The sequence below is a fragment of the Furipterus horrens genome, unplaced genomic scaffold (genome assembly GCF_987537825.1).
Source record: "Furipterus horrens unplaced genomic scaffold, mFurHor1.1.pri manual_scaffold_6, whole genome shotgun sequence".
In the NCBI taxonomy this organism is placed as follows: domain Eukaryota; kingdom Metazoa; phylum Chordata; class Mammalia; order Chiroptera; family Furipteridae; genus Furipterus; species Furipterus horrens.
Window position 1 is genome coordinate 108,106,369 of NW_028327176.1, and position 12,862 is coordinate 108,119,230.

Here is a 12,862-nt window from a genome sequence, read left to right on the forward strand (position 1 = left end):
TTGAATCATTTTCAAACATATCTCTGTCTCCAATCCTCCCCTCTTAGTGCCATCCTTCCTACTTCCACTAACTTATCTCAATAGAGTTTTGTCAGAGAAGATGCCCCATCTTAATTTCTATATTCCCAGAACCTAACACAATTACAGGATAGAGTTGAAAGTATTGCTTATGAAAGAAAAAAAGAAAGAATTGCTTTGACCATTCCATACCTATGGTCAAGATGTTTCAATAGAATCTTATCATCCACCAAATGAAGTTCACATTCCTTTGTATGACTTTCCAGCTCCCCACAATTTGAGCTTATACCTTGCTAGCCTCTTCTTTTATGCATCTTACACTCCAAACACAAGAGATACAAATTTTTGTTCTCTAAATAAAAAGCCTGACCTGTACTACACATGACTACTCAGTACTGAACCACTGACTTAAAATGCCCTTATCTCACTACATCAAAATTCTTGCAGGTCAGTCCAAAAACCATTTCATTTATCAAAACTTCCTCACATTTTGTATTAGAATACACTTTTCCCTCCAGACTCTGTTAACATGGTATACTTCCATTAGATATCAGTAGCCTTGAATTTCTCATTATAAATAAGCTACTTGAAGGTAAGAAACATACCTTAGCCGCTTTTAATTTTTTACAGAATCTGTCACATTGTCTTTAGTAAAAATAGCAAACAAAGTTTTTAAAAAGTTAATTTGTTAAATGAAATCGTATAAATGTATAATTTCATATATAACCTTGTACATTTCCTAAGTTATATACTATATTATTAGACTTTCATAATTATAATAATGACCAAAACTTAATTGCTTTTATCATTGCATCTGTATTCTGAACACATGACTTGGAAAGTACACTTTTATTTTTAGTTTATTGATTTCATTAAATATATCCCTTTATGGGAAATAAAATATCCTCCTAATGAATATGAATTCTGCACCCATTGTCTGCCTGTATTTAATGTTTTAAGAAATGTCTTTATTTCAATATCTGTAAGACATGGCAATGTAAAACAGACCAAGATGAACTTTGAAAATGACCAGACCAAAACTCAATTTCTATTATCCTCATTTCCTAGCTCTGTTACTTTGAGTAGGAATTTAATATCTCTGAAGCTCAGTTTCTTTGTTTGCAAAATGGGAACAACAGATTCTTTGTTGAGTGGTTATTATAACTAAATATGCCTGGCAACTAGTAGGAGACAGTCAAAAAATGTAAGTTCCCCCCACCCCTAAATTCCATATAGATTAAGCAACAATTTTCCTTCCTTTGTTGCTTTTTCAGTAAAGCAACATTAAAATATGAAGTAGATATCTTTTCGGTCATGTTAAAATTATAGCTCTCTTCTCCTGATACACAAAAACCCACAGTGCTTCTTCACGAATACCATAACCATATCCAGGCATTTTTACCTTAACTCGAGGGTCAGCAAAGGTGACCACTTGTGAGCCATTAATCACGCTGGTCGTGGTAAAGAGTAACGTCTTATCCACACCATTTAAAGTAACTGCTATTTGTGGCCTTCCATCAATGGTTAAAATTCTCCACAAATCCCACATTTTCTTGACCTTAAATCTCTGAGTGGAGACAAATACATATGATGGAGGAAGACCTTCTGGGAAAACATTGCTAGGAAAAGAAGAACATGAATAAGCTTGAAGAATTCTCAACACACCTACTGATATTTCAAAAATTGTATCAACACATAAAACTTACCTTGTGAATTCTGATAAATCAACTTTTGATGTTACTTCATATCCTTTTATCTTTGTTGGTGAAAGCTGGATTCTTTTCTTCACCTTCTTCCTTACACCCAAGCCTAAAAGAATGTCAAACCCCTTCTCATCGCGAGCTGCCACTGGAATTCGCGTTGGACAGACAGATTCTATAAAGCAGACGCAAAAGCAGTAAGCGTTGATTAACCATTAATTACGTCAACAAGAGAAGAATATCAAGGGAGGGGTGTTGAAGAATAAAAGAATTATAAAATCTATATATGCAAATATATACAAATGTATTTTCTGAGAAAACATGGGAATTTTTTAGCACTTAAGAATGAAGTCTCAATTGTCTTTTCTCCCCCTAAAAGGAAATAAACATAAAACAGAAATGTAAGAGGAACATTTGTTAATGGATTGTCTTAAACACTATGCTGAAATTTATATTACTATGTATTTTGACTATGAGGTGATCTGATAGCTGGGGGTTGGGGGTGGGAGAAGGCTGGGATAGGATTCATGATTATCACCCAGAATTTTCTATTAATTAGTCACATTAACTTGGATAACACTCACATTTCTTAGCTCTAGATGAACCCTGAGATCCCCTTCTTGCATTCTCAGCATTTGAGGGATAAAAAAGAGTATGTTGTTCTTGATATTCTTTTCAGTTCTAGCAATTTATAATTCTACAGTTTAAATATCATCAGTTCTGTTACTCTGCAAAAAAACTTTAATTATGGGTCTTTTCCATTCATGGAAGTTCCAAATATGGGCTTATTTCTCATCTATGATCAATTACATTATATATTATAAAAATTATATTTAGAAGTAAAGACTATTCCCTTAAGAAGAATAAGGTTTGTACTATATAGTAATATATATAAATTACAAAAATATGATATGCCTTTCACTTCTCTGGGAAACTGGTGTCACAAATTATATGGAAATTCTTATATGGTTGAAGTGCTATTAAACTGTTATATGGTAGATATGTTACAATATTTTCAGATTTTTCCATGGTCCTCATATAATATACACATTGAACATGACTGCTTATATTTTATAAAGCAGCTAACAGAAAAAACAAGAACAAACTCCACTAAATACACCTTATGATAATCGCTCTCTTACATAACATTAAGAAAGGAAAAGGTATAATATGTATAATAAAAACTAATGACATGAGATTTATTAGCCCAACATGTGCAGTCATAACTTGTACCAAAGAATATTGGAAATAAAATAAACATTTGATATAAATAAAATTAGATGTATTCCTAGAAAGGGAAAGATATTTTTCTCTTCAGGTCTTAATATGTTGAGTTTTGAGGGACCCAATTCATCACATTCTTCTTCCTCTGGTAAGCTTGAAGCTAACTGATGAGAGATAGGGAAATCATCTGATTTATTCCCTCACACGTCAGGAGCATGTTCTGTTCACTAAAGTCACACATGCTCTACAGCTACTTTTATCAAACTCACTAATCTGAAAACATTTTTTCTCATTCCAGGATAAGGAGTAAAAGAAGGTGGGAAGAGAGATCAAAAGAGTTAATCTAGCTAATCTCTCTATATGAAAACAGGAGAAATAAGAAATAATTATTCTCGACTTCTGGCCAAGATGGAGGCCTAGACTGACACGCTTCATCTTCCTCCACAACTAAGAAGGAATACAACTACCATAAAACCAGAAATAACCAGAAGTTCCAGAAAATAAATGGAAGTTCAGCATATGAAGTTATAAAGAAGTGGTGCTCGTCCGGACAGATAGGAGGGGCAAAGCCAGAGCGGAGAGGTCAAGCTGTGCTGGCGGTGGCAGCAGCAGCAGCACCAATGGTGGTGGGATGGTGGTAAGCACAGACACACATATTTAACGGGAGGTAAGAAGCGCCTGGGGAGTACCCCTGGCTGCAGACCACACCCATCAGCTTTCGATTCCCATGCCAGGGAAGGCAGACCCCCATTACCTTGGACTGTGAGGCCCAGGGGGTGTGGGGATGGAGGAGGAGGCTCCCAGTCTCTCAGCGGAGAGTGAATGGCAGGAATTCATCTTGGACCCCACCCCCACACAAAGCATCACAGTGTCGTGAGAAGATGCCTGGTAGTGATCAGTGCACAGGGCTCCGCCCCCTATAGCATAGGAGGTGTGACAGCCCTGCCCAGGAAGCAAAGGTAAACACAAAACTGTCAGGATGGCACAGATCATGATAGAGATCCCAATAACACAACTGACCAGACAGCAAATTTCTAATCTAACTAAGCAGCAGTGGGAAATCTTTCTGAGGCACAGTACAGAGATTTGGTTATTAAAATGCTTACTGACCTAACAGCAGATCTTAAACAAGATGGGGAAGGAATGAAGGCTAGTCCTGCTAAAATGAATGAGAATACATATGAAACTAGTGGTGAGGGACAGAAAACCAGGGATCAAATCAACAAATTGGGACATAGGGAAGGAACAAACAGTCAACCAGTGCAGAAAGAGGAAACAAAAGGTGAGGAAAATGAGGAGAGGCTCAGAAACCTATGGGACAGCTATAAGCAGGCCAAAGTCCAAATCATAGGGTTGCCAGAAGGTGAAGAAGAAGAACTAAAAATTGAAAAATTATGTAAAAAAAGAATGAAGCAGAACTTCCCTAACTTGGGGAAGGAAATGACCTTATAGGTCCAGGAAGCACAGAGAGTTCCAAAAAAACTGGACTCAGGGAGGACCACACCAAGACACATTATAATCAAAATGTCAAAAATTAAGGATAAAGAGAGAACCTTAAAAGCAGCAAGAGAGAAGAAGAGGATTATGTACAAAGGGGTCCCAAGAAGACTATCAGCTGATTTCTCAAAAGAAACTCTGCAGGCAAGAAGGGACTGGCAAGAAATATTCAAAGTAATGAAAACCAAAATCTTACGACCACAAATACTCTATCCAGCGAAGCTGTCATTCAGAATAGAAGGGCAGAGAAAATGCTTTCAGGACAAAGTAAAACTGAAGGAGTTCATCAGACCCAAACCACTGTTATATGAGATGTTAAAGGGACTTGTTTAGGAGAAAGAGGATCAAAACTATGAACACTAAAATGAAAACTGTATCACAACAACCAACAGCAGAAGCTAGGGAATCTAAACAAAGGCAAACTAAGTAGGCAATGAGAGTGGGAAAAGAATTATAGGTATGGGGAACATTATGGGAGAAGGTCAGCAGGGAGGGGGGAGGGGAGAAAGGGAGGGAGATGGTACAGGAATTAAGAAGCATAGTAGTAGGGAGTGGAGCAGACAGGAAGATGTTGAGAAGAACTAACTATATGCACAACCAATGGGCATGGACTAAGGTGGGGGAGGGGGACAACTGAAGGGAGGGGGTCTCTGGGTCGAGGGGAGAAGAGGGAAAAGAAATTGGGACAACTGTAACAGCATAATCAGTAAAGCATATTAAAAGAAAAAGAAAAAGAATTATTCCCAGTAACATTCCATTATACAGTTTAAATCATAAGTCAATGAATAAAATTAAATCTTCCCTGTCATTATGAGGCAGTATTTGGGAGAGGGAGTATACAGAACAATCTATGAAGCCTCATTTCAAGTACATTTGATTTAAAACTGCAAAAGAAAGAAGTTCATCTGAAAAGAAAGTATGTTATTAAATCATAAGAATATTCAAATTTCAACTGCTCCTTTGATTTGCCTTACAAAAGAGGAGTGATAAGATGCTGGGTGAAGAGCTCAGACTTAAGACAAGGACTTCAGGTTTAGACCTAAGTCCCTTCCATAACCTCTCAAGAACCTTTGGATTCTTATCTGTCAAGTGAGAATAATCAACTTCACAGGGTTTGTCTGAGGATCAAATGTGATGATGTATGTAAAAGTGCTTTGTAGTTCAAAAATCACACACAAGTGCATGGGATAAAGCACATATTGTGTCCTTCCTTTTCTGTAATAAAATCATTTACACTCTATTCTAATTCCTCAAACCCTATAGAAAGCAATGTGACAATTAGTGAAATCAGGAATGTAAATTAATTGTCACAATATAACCATGTTTCATATACCTAGGCACATCTCTTCGGGGAAAATGTATTTAATTATATTTTCTTGAAGGACTAATCGTCCTCCTAATTTGCTCACATACAAGAATAATTAAATATCCATACATATGGGAACTGAAAAGTGTAGTTAAAATGCTCAACTATAGCTTGTATGTTTGCATATGCCCAAAGATAAGAAACAGGTAAAAAACAAAAAAAATTTCCGATTATAAATGGCAACTTTTGTTACCTAACAGCAAGTGGGGCCCTGCTGCCTTTGCCACCCTCTAGGCAAAATTCAGAAGGCAAAGGTTTGGTGATAAAGAAGTCTTTATTGAAAAGCTAAAGAATTTTGCAATAATAGCTTTCCACATACCTTAGTCACTTACAGCTTTAATCACTTAAGCCTAACAATTAAGGCTAAAATCTTTAAGACCTAAGTTCTCCTATCATTCCCCTGGCTAGGTTTTAATGGTCTTATTTCTATGGGATTAGTTTACAAATTAAAACAGCATAAGATATAAAAGCTACAATTTTGGAAGAATGGCATGCTTCTGCCTCAGAGCTTGTCCCCTCTAGAACACCCCAAAAATAAACCTTCCACCTTCTTCCAGGCTAGCCCAACCTCAGGGTGCACCCAGAGTTCTTTCTCATACAAAATACCAAGCTTTGGGAAACGCAGGCAGCTATTACACAATCATCCAGACATCCTCAAGGAAAAAGATCCCAAGAGCCAGTCTCTGCCTTCTTTCTATTTTAAATCTCACGTATAGTTCCATGTGCTCTGGAAGCATTCAGCTTCTCAGCCAGTCCCATCCTAGGCTGTTTACTATTGTTTCTGGCAACCTCCTCCTACAGCCTCTCCCTACTCCTCCCCAGATCATATCTCTCTGTATTACTTTGATCACCAACCAACAATTTTTGCACAAATTTCAGGGAAAAGAATATAGGTAAATAATTAACATCACCATTCTGTAGAGAAAAGGAAGTAAATCTGTAAGTATACAACCACATCCAGAGAGGGGAATGGAAATAAAAATAAAAATGGAACTTGGAAGTTATAATTTTAACTACAAAGAAAATCAAATGCTAAGTTGGGAACTTGCTATAACACCTACGACAGGTATGTAGAATAACCTAGATAAACAAAGTTAGTTTTTCAATAGTACATTCCGAAGCAAGGGCAAAAAAAGACACACAAAAGACCTAAGTTCACAAATGGTTTCCTACACAGCCTACACGGTTATAATTTCATCTTACTCTAATATGCCCAGAGAATATTTGGAATACAAATGCTTTCTGAGTTGAGCACAGATTACTCCATTCATTTTAAATTCTAGGGTTCCATAATATTTGCTTTTCTATTAAATCTTAGGGCTTAGTAGTATACTCGTAAGTTATTTAATCTTGTCAAGATCATAAAAATGTCTTATTTAAGATCCTGTCATGAACAGGGACACAAAAACTGTATATATCTTGAGTCTAACCAAATATGTACAGCTGCACCTTTCTAGTTATATGTTAATATCACAGGGCCAGAACATGTCTAGTCTCAGTTATAAGTGTCTATTCAATCCATTCTACATTGCCAGGTTGTTTGCACATCACCCCACTCCTAAGTCACATATTTTATTGAGAACTGAGAATTCTATTGAGAAAATCTATCATGAGAGAACAAGTAATTTTACTAATCTAGACCTGATGTCCAAGAAAACAGTCATCTCTAGTGCCTATGGTGCTGCTCAGATCCGTACCAGCCCATTCCTTCAAACTTTCCTGGACTGAACTTGGTTTTAATGGTAAAGCAAATATGAGTTATGTGACATCAATACACACACCCCCAATGGTGGTCAGTGGCAATTTAATACATTTGTCTTTCTAAGGCCCATTATGTTATCATGTACTTTAACATCATGCACAAGTGATCACCATCACCACTGTTTCAATTAAGCACTAAGATTTTGATAACGTAGACATATTGGAAATAGAATAAAACAACAATAGCAAAACCAAAATAAATTACCTAAGTAGAGATCCTCATACCCAAGATTAAATAATTAACAAAGAAGGCAGCCTCAACTTGACATAATTTATTTTCTCATTGCAGATGGAATAATCTCATCATCATTTACCAGCAAGCAATCCCACTGTCTTGAAATTTAGGTTAATTTGTCAACAGCCCTTTATCTGAAGAAGATGTCTGCCAGATGTATGGTTTACAGACAACGGAACATAATAAGCACAAATGCTTATAAGATTCCTTTCAGTGATAAATCAATAGGAACAGTAGGCTCCAACCACTTGTGCATAGACCAGAACAGTCAAAATCTTTTGCACACATAGCCTCTCTGATTATAGAATATGTTATTTGACAATTTAAAAAATATATTAAAAAATGGAAATCCATATGTGGCTTGGAAAATAGTTAAGAATATAGTTTTAAAAGCTTACAAAATTATAAAAATAACCCATTTGGTTTTGCCATTTTTCATTTTAAAAGCCTTTCTTATGTGATAAATTTAAGTTATTCTTTCCTTTGAATACTATAGTTGGAGAAATGGTATACAGATAATAGTGTGTGTCCAGTTCTTCTACCTTATTCTTTACTCCTTTTCTTTTTTATTTTTAATTTAAATTGACTGAGCTTTTGTCAGTTACTAGTTATGTATCATTTTTATATATGCACTGTTTTTTAAACCAGACATCCAGGCATCTTAACATGTTCCACTGCTTCTCAAGAACACTGACATTAACACTCATAAAATGTGGTCTACATCACCACCAATGCCAGAGTCAGTCACTCACCCCAAGGCCACAGCTCAAGAAACAGGGTTTGACAAAGTCAGGAAGCAAACCCAGATCAAGGCCTGACTCCAGACACAGGACTAGATAACCATATAATCAATAAGCTCAGGTTTATTAATAAAACCATCATAAGACTTTATCAGACATTGTGCTTACTAAATATTTAAAAACCTTTTTATCAAGGTACATCCTACATTCAGTAAAATTCCCTAATCTCAAGTATAGAGCTCGATTGGCACATATGAATACATTGATATTACTTGCTCCAGACAAGATAAAGAAAGTCTAACACCTTAGAAACCCATCTCATACTCCTTTACAGACAATAACACCACCACTAGAGACCACTGCTATGATTTCTATAACCATTGATTAATTAGTTTTGTCTGTTCTCATAGTTAAATATCTAAGAGTTAAGCTGCTATTTCATAGGGTAGGTGTATGCTTGACCCTAGTAGATAATGCCAAAAAACATTTTCAAAGTGGTTATATCAATATTTACTCCTACTAGCATGCCTACCACCACTTACGAAGCATGGAAGTGTTATGAGAATAAAATATGTAATTAGGTGAGAAATATTATACATATTTTAGAGAGAGAAAAAGAAGGGGAGAATGGGCCAATAATACAAGGTTTAAACATTCCTACTGAAAAATTATTCTGAATATTTTATTTATTCCTTTCCTAGAATTAACTTATACAGATGCATCTAAATCCAATCATAAACACTGACAGTTTATTTTTATGTATTTTGACAATCACACCATAGTCATTCCACTGTTCCAGTGAATACCCAAACATCACTTTTTATGTAAAATATAAACATACCATGCTTATTTTCTTGAAACATAGCTCTAGCCTCTCTATTAAATGATGGAAAATTCATATTTCTGGATATTCTACAAGCCCTGACACTGCAAGTTGCCTTTAATACAGATTAGATTAAATCTTATACTCTACAAATGAAAGACAAAGTGATTCCCCTAAATATAAGACACTAAAGAAAGAAACTGAAGATGATACAAATAAGAGGAAGTACGTGCCATGTTCATGGCTAGGAAGAATTAATATCATTAAAATGTCCATACGACCCAAAGCAATCTAGACATTCAGTGTAATTCCTATCAAGATTCCAATGACATATTTCACAGAGCTAGAACAAATATTTCAAAAATTTATATGGAACCACAAAAGGCCCCGCATAGCAACAGTGATCCTGAGAAAGAAGAACAAAGTTGGAGGAATCACACTACCTAATATAAAACTATACTATAAGGCCATAGTAATCGAAACAACATTGTAATGGTATAAAAACAGACACACAGATCAATGGAATAGAGAGCCCAGAAATAATTCCACACCTTTATAGTCAATTAATATTTGACAGAGGAAGCAAGCACATACAATGGGCTAAAGATAGTTTATTCAGAAAATGTTATTGGGAAAATCGGACAGATATATGTATAAAAATGAAACCAGATGACCTTTTTACATCACACACAAGAATAACTTCAAAATGGACTAAAGACTTCAATGTTAGTTCCAAAACCATAAAATATTGTAGAAGAAAACTTAGGCAGAAAAATCTTGAACACAGCTTGTGGCAATATTTTATCAGATATATCTTCTCAGGGAATGGAAACAAAATAAAAAAATAAACAACTGGGACTACATCAAACTAGAGATTTTGCACAGCAAAGGAAAACATTAAAAAAATAAAAATAAAACTCAAAGTATGGGAGAACATATTCACCAATACATCTGATAAAGGGTTATTATCCAAAATTTATAAAGAATTTGCAAAACTCAACACCAAAAACAAACAAACAAATAAACAAACAAACAACCCAATGAAAAAAAATGGGCAAAGGACCTGAATAGACACTTCTCCAGAGGAAATACAGATGGCTAATAGACATATGAAAGGATGCTCAATATCACTGATCACCAGAGAAATGCAAATTAAAAGCCACAATGAGAGATCATCTAACACTAGTCAATATGGCTATACTCAATAAATCAACAAACAACAAGTGTTGGGAAGGATGTGGAGAAAGGGGAACCCTGATGCACTGTTAGTGGGAATGCAGACTGGTGCAGCTACTGTGGAAAGCAGTAGATACATGCCTCAAAAAATTAAAAATGAATATGTCTTGTGACCCAGTGATCCCACTTATGGGATGATACCCAAAGGAACCCAAGATGCTAATTTGAGAGAGCATAAGCACCCCTATGTTCATTGCAGCATTATTTACCATTGCCAAGTTATGGAAGCAGCCCAAGTGCCCTTCAGTACAGGAGTGAATAAAACAACTGTGGGACATTTACACAATGGAATACTACAAAGCCAAAAAAAAAATAAATAAAGAAGAAAGTTTTACCCTTTGCAATAGTATGGATCGTCCTGGAGAACATTATGCTAAGTGAAATAAGCCAAGCAGAAAAAGACAAATACAGTAGTCCCTCTCTATATTGTGGCTCACTTATTGTGGCCTCACTGTATCACGGGATTTTTAAAAATATATTTAATTATTTATCACAGATTTTTTACTATATCACAGGATTTTGTGGTACTGTATACGTATGTTGTTAAAGTTACATAGGTTTAAGAGTGTAGAATATGTTTAAGAACATAAGTAGTGTTTATAAAAGTGTGGAAAAGGTTAATAAGGGACTGGGAATGGTTTATAAGTGTGTGGGAAGGGTTTATAAAGCCTTAAAATATATATAAATACTAAAATAAATGTAAGGTTCCTACTTTGCAGATTTTCACCTATTGCAGGGTGTGTGCATGTCTAGAATGTAATACCTGCGATAAGTGAGGGAATACTGTAACATGATTTCACTCATTGTGGAATCTAATGAACAAACTGAACTAAGAAGCAAAACAGAGACAGACTCATATTAAGAGAGCAGGAATGACAGCTAGGGTAGGGGAGGGGAGGTGTGGGGTGGAGGGATTGAGCAAAAAGGAAAAGGGACTCATGGACATGGACGACAGTGTGGTGATTGTGGGAGATGTGGTATAAGGGGACTAAATGGCAATGGGGAAAAATTACAATTAAAAAAATCATTTAAAAAATGCAAAGGTAGGTTATTATACCAGGCCATTATAACAAAGTATTATAGGGCTTGAATTAGAAAATCAAATTACCCAGCAATTTCCAAGCAAAGAGTAGTAAAAGAACAGCAAGATAGAAGAACAGAAAGTTGTAGTCTACATTCCCCTTTCCCCAACACTAAAACACTATTTAACAATTATATTTGGACAAAAAGTACCTTTATGAGAAGTCCAGAGTCATTAGGAAGTTGAAGCACCCCAGGAGGGCCAAATTAAAGCCTCATTGAAACAAGTAATAAACATTAATTTCACCTTACAATAGTATGGATCATCACAAGGCCTGCACAAATAAGTGTCAGGAGAGAATGTCCTAGCTTGTGACATCTCTCTCAGGAGGGTGGGAGAGAGTGCAATTTGTTTTTAATTCTCCAGCTTCTCAGAGGGATGCCCAAGAGCCTGGCTTCTGTCCTGCCTCATTTGGAGAACTAAAGGAATCAGAATCATGTGGATGCCTGGAGACTACTGAGAACAAAAGTAAGTGTACAGTGGGTTGCTGTGACTGGCATGGCTCAATGTGAACAGGGCAAGACACACCACTCAAGGCTTTCCCTCAGGAGAGAGAGAAAAGAGTGGAACATATACCAGCTTTTCAAAGAGGTGCCTGAGAAAATGATATTTGTCTTGCCTGACCAAGGATATTGTCAGGAAACCAGCATACTTTGGCTGCCTGGTGGCCATTGAGAACAAGGAAAAGTGGAGAAATTTGTGGCTAAAGAAACAGAGAACTTATGCTGCAGACAGAACCAATGGGAATGAGATATTAGGAGCAACCAAAAAAGAAACCAGCAAACCTCTCTAATAAAGAAATGACTAACATAGGTCCAGAGAAATCTCATCCTCCCTGCAAAAGATTTCAGGGCCCACAGAATCTCTCACCAGACAGATTGGTGAGAGAATCCCCTGTACAAAGCCCATTGTTAAAGAGTGGGAGAGGTGACTGTTTTTTTCAAATGTGTGGATCCCAAAACAAGACTACAAGATACACAAAGAAATAGAGAAACATGACCCAACAATGGAACAAAATAACTCTCCATATACCAATACTAAAGAAAGGGAAGTATATTATCTGACTGATAGTAAGAACTAATACTAGCCATCATAAAGATCTTTTACAAGTTTAAGAAAATAATGTATGAATAAAATGAAAATATCAACAGAGATAGAAAATATAAAGAGGAACCAAATAT

The 12,862-nt window shown here is 36.0% G+C and overlaps 1 protein-coding gene across 1 annotated transcript in view; it reads right to left on the reverse strand.

Annotated features, from left to right (window-relative positions):
- Positions 1-12,862, reverse strand: part of COL21A1 (collagen type XXI alpha 1 chain) — a 181,763-nt gene that overhangs the window by 104,031 nt on the left and 64,870 nt on the right. The window contains exons 4-5 of the mRNA XM_090282615.1: positions 1,725-1,893; positions 1,421-1,637 (exon numbers count right to left, since the gene is read on the reverse strand). Of these exons, the coding sequence (XP_090138741.1) occupies positions 1,421-1,637; positions 1,725-1,893 (386 nt within the window). The remainder of the gene's footprint in view (positions 1-1,420; positions 1,638-1,724; positions 1,894-12,862) is intronic.